General features: G+C 37.7%; 1 protein-coding gene across 1 annotated transcript in view; it reads right to left on the bottom strand.

The window, feature by feature from the left end:
• The window catches only part of MYRIP (myosin VIIA and Rab interacting protein), a gene marked incomplete at its 3' end in the record, with an annotated part of 203,764 nt that extends 197,267 nt beyond the window's left edge, over positions 1-6,497 (bottom strand). The window contains exon 1 of the mRNA XM_080338899.1: positions 6,019-6,497. Coding sequence (XP_080195025.1) covers positions 6,019-6,128 — 110 coding nt within the window. The 5' untranslated portion in view covers positions 6,129-6,497. The remainder of the gene's footprint in view (positions 1-6,018) is intronic.
• Between the last annotated feature and the right edge of the window lie 12,619 nt (positions 6,498-19,116).

Below are 19,116 nucleotides of genomic sequence, written 5' to 3'. Positions count from 1 at the left end.
TAAAACATTAAACACTGCTGTTGAGAGAGGGCTACACAGTAACAGTGTAAAGCAACTAGTACACAGATGAAGTTACAGGAAACTCTGAATCCTGCCAGCCTGTATGGGCTAGGAAACAGGTTTCTTTGCATCTTGGAACATTATGTAACAAACTGGTGCTAATCTATAAATAAAGATGTCTTGTGATTAATCTTTTTAATGAACCCTTACTTCCAGGAAACAGCTGTACTGTCCTAGATATGTTTTAATCTTGTCTTATAAGCCAAAGCAGTAGCAGAATAACATATTAACTTGCAGCTATGATTCTAATGAATCATTCATTGCTTTCAAAAATAAGTTTAGACAGATGAGTGCTAAACTTATGACAGCTCAGCAGAGCCTTGCACTGGAGAAGTGAGCAGCTGTGTTAACCTGTGAATAACAAAGAGCACCTTTCTCAGAGGAGTAAACTGCTCTAAGACCTTTTATTACAGGGAGAGAATATGTGTGTCGGGACAGCCTGTAAAGAAGTGCTAGCCTTTCTCCTTAGCAAAAGTGTGGTCTTGTTCTCAAGTCTCATGTGCACAAGGAGGGACATGATGTAGTATGTTGCAGCCTCCTTCTCTGAATCCCTTGAGCAGTTAATGACCAAGCATAGGAACCAGAACAGTGTCAGGAAGGGAAGGGAAGAGTAATGGACAGGAATGTTCTTTCTGCTCTCCCCAGATTGTTCATCAGAGAGAAGGGCAGGCAGGCTGGCCTCATGAAATCACGTTGAGCAACAAGATGTTGATCAGAAGTTCACCTAGTGGAACTCTAAAGCTTGTGGAGATGATGAGCCAATCTCCTGTTCCTTCCTCATTAGGAAAAGAGCTTTAAAATTGTTTTTTTGGAGGCAAGGTCATAAGGGAAGACAGACAGGATTTTCTGGTTGATTTGTGTTTGTTTTAAAGTATTTGATACAAGTCTGCCACAAGAAAGAGGAAAAAGAACTGACATGCAATGGATAGCTATCCAAATGTCTGACTTGGCATTTTGCCAGTTTGATATGACTCATACAGACAATATTTCCATGAACAGAGGTTGGAAGGAGTTTAATATTTTATCCACTACAAGACCCATGACACATGCTGTGAACATACTGAAGTCTTCTGTAGTCTGACAAGAAAAAGCGTCAAACTGGTTTCTGGGTTTTGTCAGGTACAAGAAGTTATTTCTTAAGAAGCCTCTCCACGAGTCTACTCATGCTGCAATGGACTACACTACAAAACCAGCAGAAAGAAAAAAAGCAGGTAAAAGCAACTCTCTTAATTTCATAAGTTTCATCATCTTCTACACAAGGCTCTATTCTCGTCCCTTACCAATTGTTCGGTGAAAAATAAATTAAAACCACCAGATTGGAGAGGGCCCTCCAGTGAACACACATGCCTCTCTTTCTGCAAACAAAGCATTGCTGGAGATTTGATTATGAATCACTGCAGTTTTTTACCACAACTGAAAATGTGACTGCATAAATAAAGCCAGAAAACATGATATTCACCAAGCCAGCTACGAAAGACAACATCAGGCAAGATGTGGTGATGTTTCTGGCTGTGACAGAGTACTGGAACAGGCTGCCCAGGGAGGTTGTGGAGTCTCCTACTCTGGAGGCATTCAAGACCTGCCTGGATGCCTTCCTATGTAACCTCATCTAGGTGTTCCTGCTCCAGCAGGGGGATTGGACTAGATGATCTTTTGAGGTCCCTTCCAATCCCTGACATTCTGTGATTCTGTGTGGGCGACAGTCAATTCTCAATGCTTCCCTTGTGCTGTTCCAGTGATCCCACATAACTGCATTAGGCGATTAATATTTTATCATCACATGTCCATGTGGTGGCAGAAGGTCAGTAATTTTTCCTTGTAAATACATTTTTCCAAGTGATTAAGAGCAGTGCTTTAAACAAAAGAGAACCAGGTCCCCTGAAAATAAACCATTTTCATCCTTGCCCCAATGCAAGTTTCTATGGTTTATTACTACAATACCACCACACAAATGGCTGATTCAGCATTCACAATAACGATGGGAATTTTTGTTAGCCAATGACTATAGAAAGATGGTTGCTGCTGGCAGCTGATCAGCACTTGAGGCCTTTCTATGCCTGCCCCCTTTTCCTCCTTCTAACTTTTCTCCCTTTGCAGTCATTGTTAAATTCAGTATCAGAAAAGCCATCTTTTAACCTGTCCACGTGGCTAAAACATAACAGGTTGGGAACATATTCCACAATAAAATGATCCACCTTTTTTTTTTTTTCTGTAAAATGATAATTTCACTTATTAAAACACCCTGACTTCTCAGCAGTCCTGAAACAAATGAGCCAGCATGTTTATAAATACAGTGGCAACTTTAAAAACAAAGCCAAAGGGGGAACTGATTTTACCAACAGCATAGAAGAAGAAACAGTGGTGCATTTAGACAGCCTGGAAAATGTAATACACAGGCAGTAAATGGAAACAAATGAAAGGCAGCAATCTCTTTTATACATCTGTTTATGTAAAGAGTCCTATCTCACAAGCACACATTTGGCCTTGTAAATCCTTGTAAGCTATCCTCTGCCATTTCTTAAAAATACACACCAAAACTGCACAACTGCAGATACGACAAAGTAGTTATGCACAGCAAAATGTTAAAAGTTCAACCCTCAAAACAGTCCAGTCTTCTCCATTGCTGACATTCTGCAGATGCATGAAGCCTGAAATTCAAGATTAAGAAAATTAGTCCATGAGTAAACAAGCCATTAGTGTGTCCAGTCAACTTGCTCAAAAAGCCAGCAATGATGATTAGTGTCCCAGTAGCCCAGAGACAGCCTGCAGAGCTTCTGCGGCAGCAGTGACACACACAAGGTTGTACTAGCACAGCCTGGTCCTGAGCACAAATACAGAGCGACTCACACCAATTACCTTCCTAATTATGCCAGATCTGCCTGCTTTGCCTACTGCCACTGATTCACAGAAAATCAAGCCCATCTATTTACAAGTCCGTGTTATAATTTTAGCCTCAGTGACTCTGGCTGATGGCACTAACATTGGAGTAAATAAAAATATAACACTAGTGCCAAAGAACAAAACCAACACATACTCAAAATAGAAAGATTATGGGTGAGCAAGCAACAAAGAACAGTAAATATTATTAATCTGATACCAGGCTGAGCGCCAGAGCAAAAAAAGAAACTGAATTGATACGAAGCAATAAGGCATAATAAATCAACCACATTAACCACTATTTATATACTGTTACCTTATTGTCACCTTACTATTTTTAGCCAACTGCGCTTTTTTCACAAAATGTACAAGAAGATCCCGTCTGGTAACACTAACAAAGTTGGGAGAAATATTTAAATTAGAGAACCACTGCTAAAAATTCTCACTGCAGAGACATTCAAAACAGCTTTGCAGCAGAGAATGGAGATGATCAGCATGGCTCTTCTCTGCACATTCATTATGTCATTTTGTTTACAGAATATGGAAAAATAAATTAACATGTAACAACTGCAATTTTGTAAGAGATATTGGTGTATTAGCTCTAAAACAGTTGCCAGTTTACTTCATTATCTTAAAAAATTCATCAGGAGTGAAGAGAAATTTCATTGTATTTTAGTATGTTATTTAACTGCTATTTAACTAGCTGCTCCTAGTAAAGCAAAGTTGAAGCTATCAGCCACTTATAATTTTCCAAGCTTTCATTACTCTCCTGATATAGTGGAAATCTGTCATATATTCCCTCAAGTAGTTCTTGATCTTTAGAAATAATTGCTACCAATGGGAATAATCCAAGAGAGAAATCAATGAAACAACTACTTAAATCTTTGTGAGGAAATAAAAAATCCAAAAATAAAACTCCGTGCTATAAAAAAATTACAGGGAGACCCTATTTTAAGAAAGCTTCAAGAAAGTACCATCCAAAGAGTAATGTTGCTACATGGAACTAATTACAGGAAGAACAAACGTACCTTCAGATATAAATTGGATTGGAATTTATGAATGGTAGTCTAATAAAGAAAAAATATATGCCAGTTTTTTCTTTTAAAGATTACAATCCTTAACAATACTTCTAAAGTGAAACTATACTGTACCCTTTGATGGCTGATAACTTTCTAAGAACAAACACAATAGAGCCACAAACATCAAAGCAGACATGTGAACTAATCTGCTTTCTCACAGGTTGAAAAATGTACTCTAAAGCAAACTATAGGTTTTGTATATGAATAAACTTACTTATCACATAGTAAGCTAAAAAGACACGTTGCTACATCCTTCATTTTAACTCTGCATTTTGTATAAAAAAAAATTTTAAAAAATTATAAAAAAAATAGTAGCCCAATGTAAAAAGTCATAGATTGTAAGTCAGAAGTAATGTTTGAACTTCACCAGCAATCTTTAAGGTCATTAAAATTATTTAAATTCATATGTTAAATATCAGCTATAGATCAGAACTTTGACAGTACAGCTCATTATTTGCAGCACTTCAACATACTTTGATACTTGCAAAAGTCATGAACTCCGCTCAAAGAAAAAAAATTTACTTATTCCTATATAAGCTGAGTTGAATTTGTGTGTTTCTCTTACCTTCTGGTGTTTTATCTCCCTTCTCATACCAGTGTTCTATTTGTGATCATTCCATTACCAAGTCTCATGGACAGCTTCAGCAGCAAAATGGTAAAATACGAACGCCAGCAAGAAGTTTATCAGTCCAGGCTTTCTGACCAATTTTCTGTGAGTGTGCCTTACATCCTCCCCTCTCCTCCTGTCACTATAGGATCTAGTTGCACAGAATAGGCCAGATTCCCCAGCATTTGCTAACTCTGGTATGCTCGCTCTAGTCAGATACAACCAGCCACGTGAAAAAGCCAGAGAAAGCCCACAAACTCAGCTTCCTTAAACTGTTTCTAGAACCTTGTGGCTTTGTTGTGAAAGACTACGAAAAATAATAAGTACAACCCATGGCAAAACAGACAAAAAAAAAAAATCCACGTGCCATCCTCATCCAGTCTTTCCTCCCTGCGGCAAGCTTGCACTACCAATGCAAGCAAGAACTCGCAGAGCATGCCAAAATTTAATAAGGCCTATGTTGCTAGCCTTCTTTCTTGTTCGTAATGTTCCAGAAAATAGTAATAGAAAACTGACAGAGACAGGATTCTGCTCGGTTCCAGCTGCACGTAATATATACACCTAGTTTTATGGTTATCGCAGTCATCTTCCTACTCTGCTGACATCAGCTTGATGCTAAATGATAAAGAAACAGGCGATACGTGTGATGCTAGCACAAATGTAAGAGAATTTACATTTGCCAACTATAGCCAGAGACTTCAGACTATTCTAAAAAATAAATAATGATACGTTCAAATAAGGTAATAAAAAAATCAGACATAATAATTCAATGAAGTATTGTTGAACCTGCCAGAAAAATATTGTATCTACCAATTCAGATCTCTGTCAGTAGACCCCTTGTCAGAGACCAAAGTTCCTGGGCTGAGAAGTTACCTTGTAGTAAGTTCCATTTATTTTCTTCTGGGTTGTTTCTTTTTGCAACCACTTTGTACATAGATTACTAAAAGTAAAGTTAACTTCTCAAGACAGTGGATAAAATGTCCCATTGATTATTTTGGAAGAGAGACAGCTTGAACTTCTTCATCTTCAGATGTTCGAATATAGACAAAGTTTCTGCATTAAAGAAAATGAACTGACTACAGCAAGCAAAAACTTCTCTTAACATAAACTTCTGTTTATGTTAAAATCAACCACTACTTAGCGTCTATGCAGGTGACATACATAGATGATTTAGAGACTATTGTAGCTTAGGTCAGGATAGACTATAAACACAAAAATTAATTACTACTCAATAAATTAATAAATGTGGAACAGTTTGGATGTTTATTCCCTCAGTGATAGGAATGATTATTAATGCACAGAACAACACAAAGGAGCTGTGTTCTCTGGTTTCCTTGAAAACCAGTTTGTAATAATCCAAACAGATCAATATTTTTAATCACATTTCATTCTTACCTCAGCCTTTCTTCTTCTTTCTTGCGAAGGCTGAAATCTCGCTGAACCACCTGGAGCACATGCTCTGCTTCTTCATCAGTCAAGCCAGAAAGATCCAGTTTTCTCCCCATTATATACCCTGTCCTGGATGTGAGTAACTATGAGGAATATCTGAAATCAGAAAAAAAAAAAAAAGGCAAAATAAACTGAAAGCACTGATAATTTTCCTGAGGGTGTTGAAATCACAGGCACATTTGCCCAACAAAGTTGCTGCCCTAAACATCAGAGAAGGAAATTATTCATATCAGAATTATTTTTCAAGCTCCGTGCACTGAAAGCAATTACTCACAATTTAAAAAATGCATGCAAAAGAGAAATTATTTGTAATATTCAGTAATACTGAGGGAAGATCTCAGTGTTGCCCTCAGCAAGAAACACGTTAAACTAACTCAGGTGAAACCAGGTTTAGATATTTCTTAAGGTTTTATGCCATGACTTTGCAAAACACAATCCCTGGGACTATGTATGAGCAAAGAACATGTTCTCCTGTAAGACTCAAAAATATTTTGTACTACCAATTAAGAAAACAGAAATTATTTTAAAACTTCATTTAAAAAAAGCATCCACATTTCAAATGTATTTCCCACAGTGACTGGAAAAAATAAATTGTCACTGCCACCTCAAAATCCTTATTTCCCCCCCTCTATGAATGACAATGAAGGAGAAAAAACTAGTAGTCAATGTTATGTGTGAATCGAAGGTACTACAAGTTTGAACCAGAGCTTGGTCCATTCATTTCATTAATGAATTATGATATCATCAATTTATTATAATTTATTTTATTGTGACTTTTCTTAATTTTGTTGAATTCTAGTAAGTTCAGTTATCAGTATTAATTTCTGTAATTTGATTGATATAATTATTTGAGCGTAATAATTCGGTCCATCTCCACATTAAACCATGGTTTCAGAAACACAACAGAGCTGCAAAAACTGTGATGAGCTCCTAGCAAGGTATATAATAATTACAAACACACAAAAGTTTTTACATTTTACTGAAGAAGGAACTATTACTATCTCTGCATCCATGATGAGTGTCAAGCAAATGAGGCTACATAAAACACATGAGCTGGTTATGTCTCAAAAAAAACACCTCTAAACAGCAGCACTATGGTATACAATTAAGTGCTCCAAATAGCATAGTAAGAAGCAGCATGGGAAAACAAACAAATAAACAAACCACAACAAAAAAACCCACTTTATTTGCTAAACATAACTATTCATTTATTACTTAGATGATGATGGGGATGTGTCTGGTTAGACTTTGGTTGGCTTTTTTGGTTTGGTTTGCGTTTTATACAATGTTTACCTTCCTCCAGTCTTCTGGCTACAGTTTTTCAACAGGAAAAAAACAAACACAAGGAAAGAGAGTATTGTTTATTTTTTACTATTTTGGTTAGGCTACCAATGAAGTTTAGAATACACTCTTCATTCAAGGAAACAACACTTCAACAAAAACAAACAGATGGGATAGAAACTTAGGTAAAATCAAGATGACAAGCTCCCTCCAGTGAGACATGTTCACCACACAACCAGCAAAGGTCACGATGAGTATTTTTCTGGCTTCACTCTATGCATCTACTAAGGAAGCCGAACATGAACATCAATGAGTTAATAAAGGCTATAAAAATTTACTTCTAAACAATATTACAAATATTTGTAGAAAAAACGTGGCACAGAAACAAAAGACTATATGCAGTCTTCACTAATTCTACTAGCAAGGCCAAGAATGTATGTGTTAAAACTAAAGGCTGGGTACAATATAGCAAGGAACAACTAGCAAGCTCTTCTTCCCCTTCACACACACGCATAAATCTTCCTGAAATTTTCACAGTGTTAGGATTTTCCACAGTCTTTGCACCAAAGCCTGACTGGGCACTGGCAAGCATAAGAAAGGGTGAGGTAGGGCCTCCTGAAGTTACACTTAGGTGCTGCAGCTCAAAGATGGAACAAGCAGCGCCCTGGGACACGTTCTTCCCTCCAGGCTCTGGGAGACCTGTCCAGACCTTCCCATGCAAAGCACTTAGATGCAAAGGCTGCTCTGAACTTCTAAAAGTATGCAAAGGCTTCGCTGCAGGAAAGCCACATCTGCAGGGAAGTAAGCAGGACTTTTCCAATTAACTTATTTCACACCTCAGTAGGGCTACAGTTGTCCGAGACACAAGACTATGAAGATACCAGGAGATCAAAGATGCCATTCCAGTTGTTCTTGAGCATCAACTCAACAAGTGTAATTAACACTGTCATAGTAAGTTCTCTGTGCAAGTTTTCATCACAATGTTTTTGGAAACTTTGTCAGAATTAATTCTGTCTTTTCACATGTAGAAACTGTGGTCCATCAGTAAAAAAAGTTATCCCTTTCATCAAGCTGTCACTGCCAATTGTGAGCATTTATTGGAAGCATATACCCCTAAATCTGGGGGTAAGTGAGCAGCCTCACTACCTCTGATATGATTGGCAAAGACTTTATTTCAAGTACACATGTACTTTAGAATTACCAGCAACTTTAACTTTTGATTTTCATGTGCATTATTTACCTATAAGACATTCAGTCTACATTCCAATATTCCATTAACCTCTTGGCAACGCCTGTGTTTTTTCCCAGGAAATAATTTTTCATCACATTCCTAAATCACCTGTGATCTGGGAGTATCACAGCAGCTTGTAAATATTTATAAATAATGCTCAAATGTCTTTTTTCAGTAGATCCATATTACGCATTTCGGAAATACACAATGACTCTAGAGGAAGTCTAACAAGTGACATTTAAAAACAAAAAAAATAAAATAACACACACACACACAAACAGAATAGTTTCTCAGCTTAAAATAACTTCTGGCCTCAAATGAAATAACTTACATGAAGCTATTCAGATGTTTACCTTCATGAGTAATACTTTTCTAAATCTCAAACTGATTGCAAAACTTAAGCTTTCAGAGACATTACAAGGAATACTATTGCTCCCTAGAAAAATTTTGCTCAACAAATTAACACATTGTAACAGGAAAGCCCAGGCTTACAATAAACGATTAGGTATTGTTTGAGTAATTCTCTAATCGTAATGCTTATTAGAGTCTGCTTAAAAATCTAACTAAAGGTTAAATTCAAGAAATGTTTTAAGAAAAAGAAAAAAAATTTTAAAAAAATCTCACACCACCAAAAAACAGCAGAGAACAATGAGCAAATGAAATGTTTTTCACAAAGAGCAAGCAGTTCTTCTGAATTTTAAAATGGACAAGAGCATCAACACAAAAAAATGAGGGCAAATAGTATATTTCCTAGTCGCTCATATGATAGCTAAGCTGTTTGGACTTGCAGGCTCAGCAGAAGATTACCATTACAGGAGGGTAGGGAGAAACCCCACAAACTTTTTTACTTTTTTTTAAATACCAACTAACATTTAAACCAGATTCTCTGTTTGACAAAGAGCCACATTATAAAGTTAATTATGCAAGTGGTCACGCTGAGTATTGCGCAACACAGGCGTCTTAGTTCTATGCTGTAGCAAGGAAATCAGCACTGGCGAGGCTGCATCTGGAATGCTGTGTCCAGTTTTGGCTCCCCAGTACAAGAAAGATAAAGACTTACTGAAGCAAGCCCAGCTCAAGGCCACAAAGAGAAAGAAGGGATGGGAGCATTTTTCACAAGAGGAGATACTGTGAGCGCCAGGACTGCTCAGCCTGCAGAAGGCTGGAGGGGCGCTATACAGTGTGTACCTGGAAGAGATCCCTCCAATACTCTAGCACTGAAAACAAGAATATCCTACAATTCTTTCAATTTCCGAGCAGATTTTTAGTTGAGACGTCACCTGTTTTCTCAACACTGTATCATTTTTACTTTAGAATGCTGCTCCAGTCCATTAATGACATGTGATACTTGGGGAGCCAATATCACAAACTGCTTTGCCCCAGCTATTTGCAATTGAAATATTTCATATAGAATACCTTTCCCTCACATGCTCTCAGCTTTAGAGTCACCAAACTAAACACCAGATCTTTTCTAATCTGTTCTGCTACTCTACCACTCCTAGTATTTTCCATGTAGAAAACTGAGAAGAAAAAACCTTCTAGTAATTACATCTTTGATTCTATTGCCAACCAACTCATTTTTACTTACTTCAGCAGACCATCAAGACCTAAATAATCCTGCTCAACCTGTCTTGTCATCATAGCTTGGCGTTTGACCAACTTTTGCAGACATCTTTTAGTACCTTAAGAAATTATTTGTCTAACCTTATTGGTGAGCATTTTGGCCTTTTAAATAATACAATAAGACAGTCATCTTTCTGAGACAAAATGCAAAACAAGCACTTCATCCACAGCAGAACTTCTAATACTTTAAAAAAACTTTTGTTTAATAAATATCTGAAAGAAGTGTTCACGTTGCCAGCACAAGGTCATTACACTAGATTTCTTAATGTAAATGTCACAATATATATCATATATCAATTATATGGCACACACTTTATTTGGTGAAAAAAACAAAGGCTGAGCCTTGAAAGTTGCAAAGAGGGTTCCTGTGTTTTGAATTATGTCAACACAATGGAACAAAACCATCCTTAGCCAAAGAAAACATTTAGAGAACATTACTGTCCAAAGTAACTTCTACTACAGCTAGCACATCATTAAGTCTAAAGTAAGGCATAATTACCATTGTTCATAAATTTCTTAATCTTTTTTTTAAACTCCACGGAAGTCTAGGAGCTGCAGTAAACAACACTGTGGATATTCTTCCCTTTTCACTGGAAATAAACTCAAAGGATAATATACTCATTGTAAACACAAAGCCACCTCTTTGGATGAAAAATTAAACACAGTCCGACTGACTCCAGCCTGAGGACTTGTATCCAGTGTGCCACATTTTAATTGAGATGCAAGACAAAGATCTGAAGAGGACGTTATTCTTTGTACTCACACAGATTTTAACTGAGATTTACTGCACATATTTCCTGGTTCATAACCGAAGCAGGAAATTATCTTCCTTTCAGTCTTATACCCATTTTATGCGAGAATTGTTTAGAAAACCAAACGGCTTGCAAGTTCCTAAGCAAAATTAAGCTTGTTTCACTAAGGGGTGCAAGGGGTGAAGCAACACATTTTTAAAAGAACTATGAAGTTCGTTTGGTTCCTTCAGGAACAAATCATAGAATCACATGATGTTCCTTATTAACACAAGTTATTACAATAACCGCATATACTTCTTGTCTAGAAGAGTGCTGGGACATACCATGTTGGGGGAAATTGTAAATCTTAAAAGTCTAAGGTTAGTACTGTGTAGTTTTAAATTTTAATCTATTTAGGAAATAAAGAAGATACTCACAGCCTTCTTGCTTCTGTATTTTACATTATTTTAAGTACTGAATGTGAAACAGCAAAAGTAGTAAAGCTCCACTAAAATCATGTTTTATTTAAAAAAGAATTACATTTCTTACCTGAGGATGGCACTCTTCCAGAGGCAGAACACAGCATATTAAGCTGCTTCTAAAAAATATAAGCTATTCTATTTAAATTGCAAAAATGTTATTTTTGCAGAAAAGGCTAAAGATTATACTGGATGACTTAATTTCTGTCATCTACCTCTGACAGGTTAAAAAAAAAAATTCATATTAAAAAGGAAATCTTAATAATAAATCATGTCTATGTTATACCTATCAGGCCTACAACTGACACACAAATACAAATCCCAGTGGGAATTCAAAATTTATATAAAAGTCAAATTCATTGACCAGAATAATCTTTTCACTGATAGCAGCAAACTCCCGGAGGAAAGGCTTATCTAGAATTTGGCCCTACAGCTGCTAAATATTGTAGGTCATCTGGCATATTCTGTTAGCATGTATTTCACTGCCAGTGGCTTTCTACTGTATCCTCTCATTTTACTTCAGTTTCGTCTTCCATTGTTTAGGCTGAATTTAGGCTAACCATATTCAGCTCTATTTTCTCTGTTTAGTAGCAACTGTCTTATGGAAGAATGCGTAGTCGAGATGACGGGTCTGACAGTATTCTGACTATGTGAGACTGACTGCTACTCTTCCCAAAATGAGGAAGGCAACTTGGAGAGAAAGACACAATTGGAGCGGTAATGCACTGTCAGGCAATTGTATCTTGGATGATCTGCCTCTTTTCCACTTGCCTTCAATCTAAAGCATGAAATGCAGGTGATTATCGTAACGGACTGTCAACAACCCCAAGGCAAATCATCACAGGTCAGGCAGAAAGCCAGCCTATGCACGCAACTCGCCCCAAAGAGCCCAACACAGTCAGAGATTTGCGTGCCCGCAAGCATGAGACTGCAAGGGCTTCGCTTTGGATGTTTGACTTGCAAAGTGGTGCTCAGAGTTTACTGCCCTGTACCCAGGCTCCTTGTACACAGAACAGCAGCCACTGAACCATGTCCCTTCCTCCACCTTCCCATCAAAACCCAAACAAGAACATAACTGGCAAATCAGTCTGCACACTCTACTTTCTAAGCCGGCGCCAGCATGAAGAAAATACTAAACAAAAAGCTCATTTGTATTCCTACCTGTCTCCTCAGCATTAGCTCAAGAGCGAGGACTGCAAAAATACATTTGCCCATCTGTGCTGCACTACACATGCCACATCCATCTCCCAAGACACCTGACAGTCTCAGTATTTTACAATCAATGGCCCTCAAATGAGCTACACAGATTGAAGAGAAATGAAAGATGCATCAGATTTGTTCTTCTCTGTTCCTTCAAAGAACTGATGGCAGTTTCTATTTCATTTTAAGAGGCAGACAGACAAGGGAGCACTCACTTTATCTGTGCAACGGTCTAATATGTGCACCCAGAAAAAAGATCAGGTTCAATGCCATGTTAAGCCTGGGAAAGCTCAAATATTTTTCTCTCTCCTTGTGGAAGAGTATATAAGAGAACACGACTCAGGATATTCATGTGCATATCCCTATTTCAGACGCCAACATCCCATTTTCTATAAAACCTGAAGCAACTGAATGATACAGAAGGTCCAGTACCATGTGAGCTGGGGAGAAGCACGTGACAAGCATGCGTTTTAAAGTTAAGTGCCTTCCCCAGTACCACCACAGTCACTATTTGTAAGAACAGCTATAGAGGAGCATCCTACAGATAAGAATCAACAAGCTAACCATGAAAATATAGGTCCACCGAGATAACTCTTGCAAGTTCAAGACGCCAAAGCATCACTACTGCATAAAGTGGTGCTAAGACTTCTCATGAATTATTCATACCTCTAATCTGGGGAATAAGACATTGAGAGAAAAGGTGAAGCTTTTGTAAAACCTCAAAAGTTCTAGAAGCACTACATGTTTTACATCTGCATATAAATTTAATTTTTCATTTTAATAATACAGACAAAAGAGTTCTGATAAATTAAGAATGTCATCATAACTTGAAAGCCATATTGTGATCAACCCATGCAAACTACAAAAGTAAACAGTTAAGTGGATTGTTTGACTGCTACCAAAACATACATAATGTAAAATGCAATCAATATGCAAACACACCATAGGCGTACTTAAAATATCCTACATAACAAAATGGATCTTTCCCCCAAAACATATGTTGCACTAATTGATATCCTGCATCCCTCTTACTAAATATCACTCATCAGCATCTCCTTAAGTCTGATCCAAGAACTAACCTTTGACTGACAGAATCTTTCCGCAAGACTAGGACAGAGACAGACATACTATTTTTAGAGGTAAGAAAATGCTTCCAACAGCAGCTGCCACAAAGAGGCAGTATTCTCTAGTGCTGCCTGGTGTGAAAACAAATTTAACATAGGAAATCACTGCTAATTCAAATCACTGACAGGAAATCCCACTGCAAAGTAGTGAATTTTACAGATTAGCAAGTAAATGAACAAATTTTTTTTAAAAAGTCATAAGACACCTGTGAAGTGCTTCTAACCTTGATTAATGCTAGAGCAGGCAAAAATTGTAAGCAACACAATAGTAAAGAGTCACATCTGTAATGCCACATGTCCCATTTCACTGAGACTTAGTGATGAGCTGCTAGTTGGTTGACAAACTTTGCATAGAAAAAAGGGTTTCAGAACCTGGTCATCTTTGAATTGTTTAGATAAAACATCTGTTAAGTGATATACACCAAAGTAAAATAGAGCCAGAGTCATAGAAATCAAGCCAGAGCCATAGAAAGCTTTTGAAAACTAAATGAAAAGCTGTGTTAATTTGTCATGTGGGGGAGTTGATGGATTAGTTTGTTGACACTGGGACCTACTAACACTCCGCTTATAGGAGGCTCTGTGTTGGACCCAACTTTGGCTACTTTTTTCATATTGACGCTGCACAACATGAAGGTAATCTGAGCATTGCCCAGCAAAAACAAACCCAAAGCTTTGTATCCCAAGTTTATACAAACAAGGAACACATTACATTCAAGTACAAGATGCAATCAGGCACCTTCTGGAGTTCAACGGCCAGCTTCACTGCCAGGTTTTGACTGCTGGTTCATTCATATTTGAATCCAAACTGGTGCGGCCTCACAGCTCCTTTAGTTTAAACTAGGAAATCAAACCAGTTCACTCTCTTACAGGTTTAGAGAATCATCCAGCCAGCACAAATACCTTTTTTGAGTCACACAGAAAATATTATGTGATCAACTTAAAATCACCATCTTTGGCAACTATCTAGGACTACTCTGTACCTTAACTTCATTTTTAAAGTAGTTCCCTCTATCGGGGCCCACTCTTGAAGATGAAAGTATCATTACCAGTACACTGAAATAGCACGCTTCTTTGATAAGCCTAATAAAGAACATCAGCTTTACCAAGAAAGTTCCTGCTTCTAGTCCTCTACATTAGCTCATCTAGTTTTTAGATTTCCAGTATCCATCATAACAGGCCTTCTGGACCTTGATATAATATAGACACCAACTGACCCCTCAACCAAAATCATACTCTTAGGTATTCTTTGCCTACTACAACTACATAGAAGACATATTTCCATGAACGAGGTTTGTTTCCCTTAATGACGTGTGGAACTATGTGGAACCTGAGTCCACACTATTTCCTCCATTGATTCCCCTCTTTCTGACCTGTGATACCACTTTGGAGCAGGAATCTGAAGCCTCATGATTAAACATTAGAAGAGAAGTGGGAGGTGGAATAATCAGGCTGATCTTCTTCTAGAGGTGAACTGTTTTCTTCTCATTTGGGACTCAACCCATGATTTTGGTGCTTGCAGTGATTAATATATGGACAATTTTTGGCACTGCCTTTCAGATCAAGCCCAACTGAGACTGTAAAACACAACATCACCAGATTATACCTTTTAGAATCCTCCTCGAAGCTCTTCCAATTGCTTTTACAACCTTGTGTTTCTCTAATTCACAATCTATGGTTTATCTTAAATCTAACTCATGGTCTGTTAAACAAATGTCAAAGCACTTAAGACAGCTAGATACAAGTATTGAGATAACTTCCAGAAAGGTACACCAAGCACTCCCAGGGGTGAGCACTGAGGAGCATAGGGATCAGTTCTCTTAAGGGAATCAACCTCTTACAGGGTTGACAATGGTTACAAAATAGATATACTCTGCAACTGGAGGTATTTCAGGACAGCGTTAGCTGCATCTCTGTCAACAGCACTCAAATCATATGCTGAACATCCATGCCATGGAAATTAATGATAATGGCACAAACCAGTGCTTTTCTATTTGGACTTCCTCGTGACACAACATCCTGTTCCTGCAGCCCAAAAAGGAGAGAGGAAAAACCACATTAAAATGACCATCTATATCAGAAGTAATGCCTAATAAGCAGAGAGGCTCTTCTTGAATTAGTTACAGAAGAGATAAAACTCCCTATCACAAGATCAGAACAGAAAATTTACTCCTCAACTTGTAAACATGTTTTGCTTTCTTTCCTTTCCAGAAGGAAAACAAGAGTTTATGTACTGTCTTCCTCCAAGAACAGAAAGTTGGTTTACAACAGCAGAGCCACATAGTATTCTGCTTGGAGGCGGGTTCAGGGTGTTGGGAAAGGGATTGCTTTGTTATTAAAAAACCCCAAATATTTCAGGCTACTACCTGGCTTCAAGATTCATTAAAGCCAGTGGGAATGTCATGGACTCTAACAGCCTTTAAGTGAGTCTCTGCACTTGAGATTACTATCACAAGAAGAGACTACATCTCATTTTCTGCAGTAAACTACCTCAGCACCCTTTAAACAGAGTTGGTTCAGAAACTGTGGCTGCATTAAGTCACTTATCCATTTATTTTTCTCCATCAACAAGCAGCATATGTTGCAAGAAAAAGTCTGGAACTGCTGCACAGCAGAACTTGAGCTTTTGTCTACAGCAGTAGATGGGCTAGAGTTCCCCTTCCCACCTGCCAGCCAGCACAAGCACAATTCAGGAAGACTACTTAATTGATTAGCATGAGTCAACTTGAGACAATGCCATCCCCCAAAGCATTTCATCTTGAGGATTCATCTCCACAGAGGTTTGCTCCTCCACTTCAATGGCTGGTATTTTACTTGGAGGGGTACTTTGCCTTTAAGAATGCAAAATTAACTTCCTATGGTAATGCTTTATATCCTAAAATAACCAATGTATAGTAGTAACTGCAATAATCTGAACACCAATATTATTTTTTCTTTAATGTTCATAAATTGATCTACAGGTAAACAAAGCATATAGCTAACAGGAAGTAACGAGAGGTCTTGTGTCCTCTAACCAACTCACAAACTAATGGGTCAGTAAAAATTTGCAAGATACAGGTTTTTGTTAGTATAACATTAAAAGAAAAAGGTTGTTTGAATGTTGAAATTTAATGCATATTGGTCTGGAAATTCAATGTGTTCCTATTCCCAGAACACAATCTGTAAAATCCAAAAATTTCTCATTATTGCAGTAATGCTGATGTTAGCTTTTGACCAGTCAAACCAATGCGATCCTTATGCTCTGTTCACCTACACTAAAGCTCTTAGGTGATTCGTTAAACCGCTTTCTACTGTAGTATGCATTATTTATTTATTTTTAGGACATAAAATATCTTACATAATGATTATTTTCTGAAAAGGCATTTTTCAGAAATGCAGCATGGCTTTTTTTTTTTTTTTTTGGTTAATTCTTATAGAAAAGAGGGTAACACATTTCAACTGAAAGTTACTATAAATAGCAAGCAGGACATAATCACTAGTCTTTACCATATGAATGGCAGATCTACCAGTGTGCCAGCTACATATAACGGGTCTTCCTATTGGGTTTGTGTGAATTCACATCAAGTTTGAAGATAGGTGTCTTTGGCCAGTCTCACAAAGAGATACATAAAACTAGACTATGGCTTCCATGGCTTGAAATCTTATCAAATTACACTGTATTTAGCCCTTCTACAAAATTTCCTGCTTATGCTACAAATAAAGGCCAAGTTTCTTTGCTAATTTGAGCAACTGTATGGGGTGTTCCACTCCACACTGAAATATATCAGTCATCTTCCCTTAAGTCCAATAAGCTTCTTTTGAAGTAAGCTGCTATAAACCTCTGAATATAAGAAACTTGGAGCTGGTTTATTTGCTGGCTGTCAGTGGTCTGCAGGTGAGCCAGAAGCTATTGTTATCTCTAGGAATCTGTCTAGTAAATAACCTCCCTGGACCCAAAAGGAAAGCAACAAAAGCACTCCATGGGAAGGCTGGATTAGTCAAAGAATCACAGAATGTTAGGGATTGGAAGGGACCTCATCTGCCCAAACAAATGAATATGTTTTCTCAAAGAGAAAAATTTGTCATTGTGGTTTTTCATGGAATTATATTCAACTAGTTTCTTTGAACTTGTCCAACTTTCCAAGGCAGGTTAAGGTGGTTTACACTGCCAAACAGCAGTTTCCAGTATGATGACAACAGGGCATATTAATGTTGGCAGCAATACAAAGGAGTCACATTTTCATACAGATGTACATTTTATGAACAATAGTGCATTTGGTATATACAGCTTTTCTTCAGCATCACCCATGCATAGTTTGGGGATTTTTATTTTTCTTTGCTTAAGCACAAGTTCTTCAAGTGTTCTGTTTAGTACAACTATTAAGTGAGAAAGGTGAATTCTTACTGTGTTTGTACACTTGGGTACACCCTACATAATCCAAAAGCCTGGCTTAGCCATCAATTGTCAGCACACCCAGCTGTATTTGTCAGGTTAGGGTGGAAGAAGGAAAACAACTCAGGAAGATAAAAGCTTTAGCTTTGCTTTTGTGATCTTGTGTCACTCTTAGAGAGCACTGGTTCAGATGAAGAGTCTGTTGAAAAGTGTTAACCTGTCTGAAAGGACAGTATTGTGCTACTTGAATCAGCAGCTGGTTCAAGATTCAAGTCCTGTCACTGGGGGCAGTGGTCTTCTTTGTGTACCTCTCATCCCAGTGAGGGTTACTGGGATGGACTTCTGGTCTGGGACTTCTCACTGGCAATTAATGTATCACAGCTGTTGAAAATTATATTCTCCTGTTTGTAATTGCTATATGCATTGTACTAAGTTATCTGACAAATTCCATAGGAAGGCTACAGAATCACTAAGTACATTTTTGGACACTTGGGCATAAGGCATCAGTAAATATACCCTGATAAAATCTGGTACCCAAGTAACAATGGATAAGGCAGTAGCTTGAGGGATTACATACAACATCCTCTGCTTTTTACACAGCTCTGCTCGCTCTCTCAAGCTAGAAGTGAGCAGACAGTGTTACTGACACTTAACCGCAGGGACAAAATCAGTGGTCTCAATGCAGTTCACACAGAACTGCTATCACCATTAATAAGCAACTATAAAAACCTTTCAGGCTTGATGAAATTTCTTTCAAAGTCAGAAGGATATCTGGTAACATGAGAACTAAACTATCCTTCCCTCCTTTCTCTCTCTAGCCTTCCAGAAAGGGTTGTCAGAGGATGAGTAAAAGCCTTCATTGCCAAAATCCTTGCTGTGCCTGTTGTAACAAACTCCAGTCTCCATAGCAAGAGCGCTACCCACATTTTCAGAAACACAGAAAATAGTAAAATGGTACATATAATGCAAAACCCACTATTTGTCAAAATAGATTGCTAGATACGGT

This window comes from Nesoenas mayeri (assembly GCF_963082525.1).
Source record: "Nesoenas mayeri genome assembly, chromosome: 2".
Taxonomy (NCBI): domain Eukaryota; kingdom Metazoa; phylum Chordata; class Aves; order Columbiformes; family Columbidae; genus Nesoenas; species Nesoenas mayeri.
This window is presented reverse-complemented; position numbering and strand designations above follow the sequence as displayed.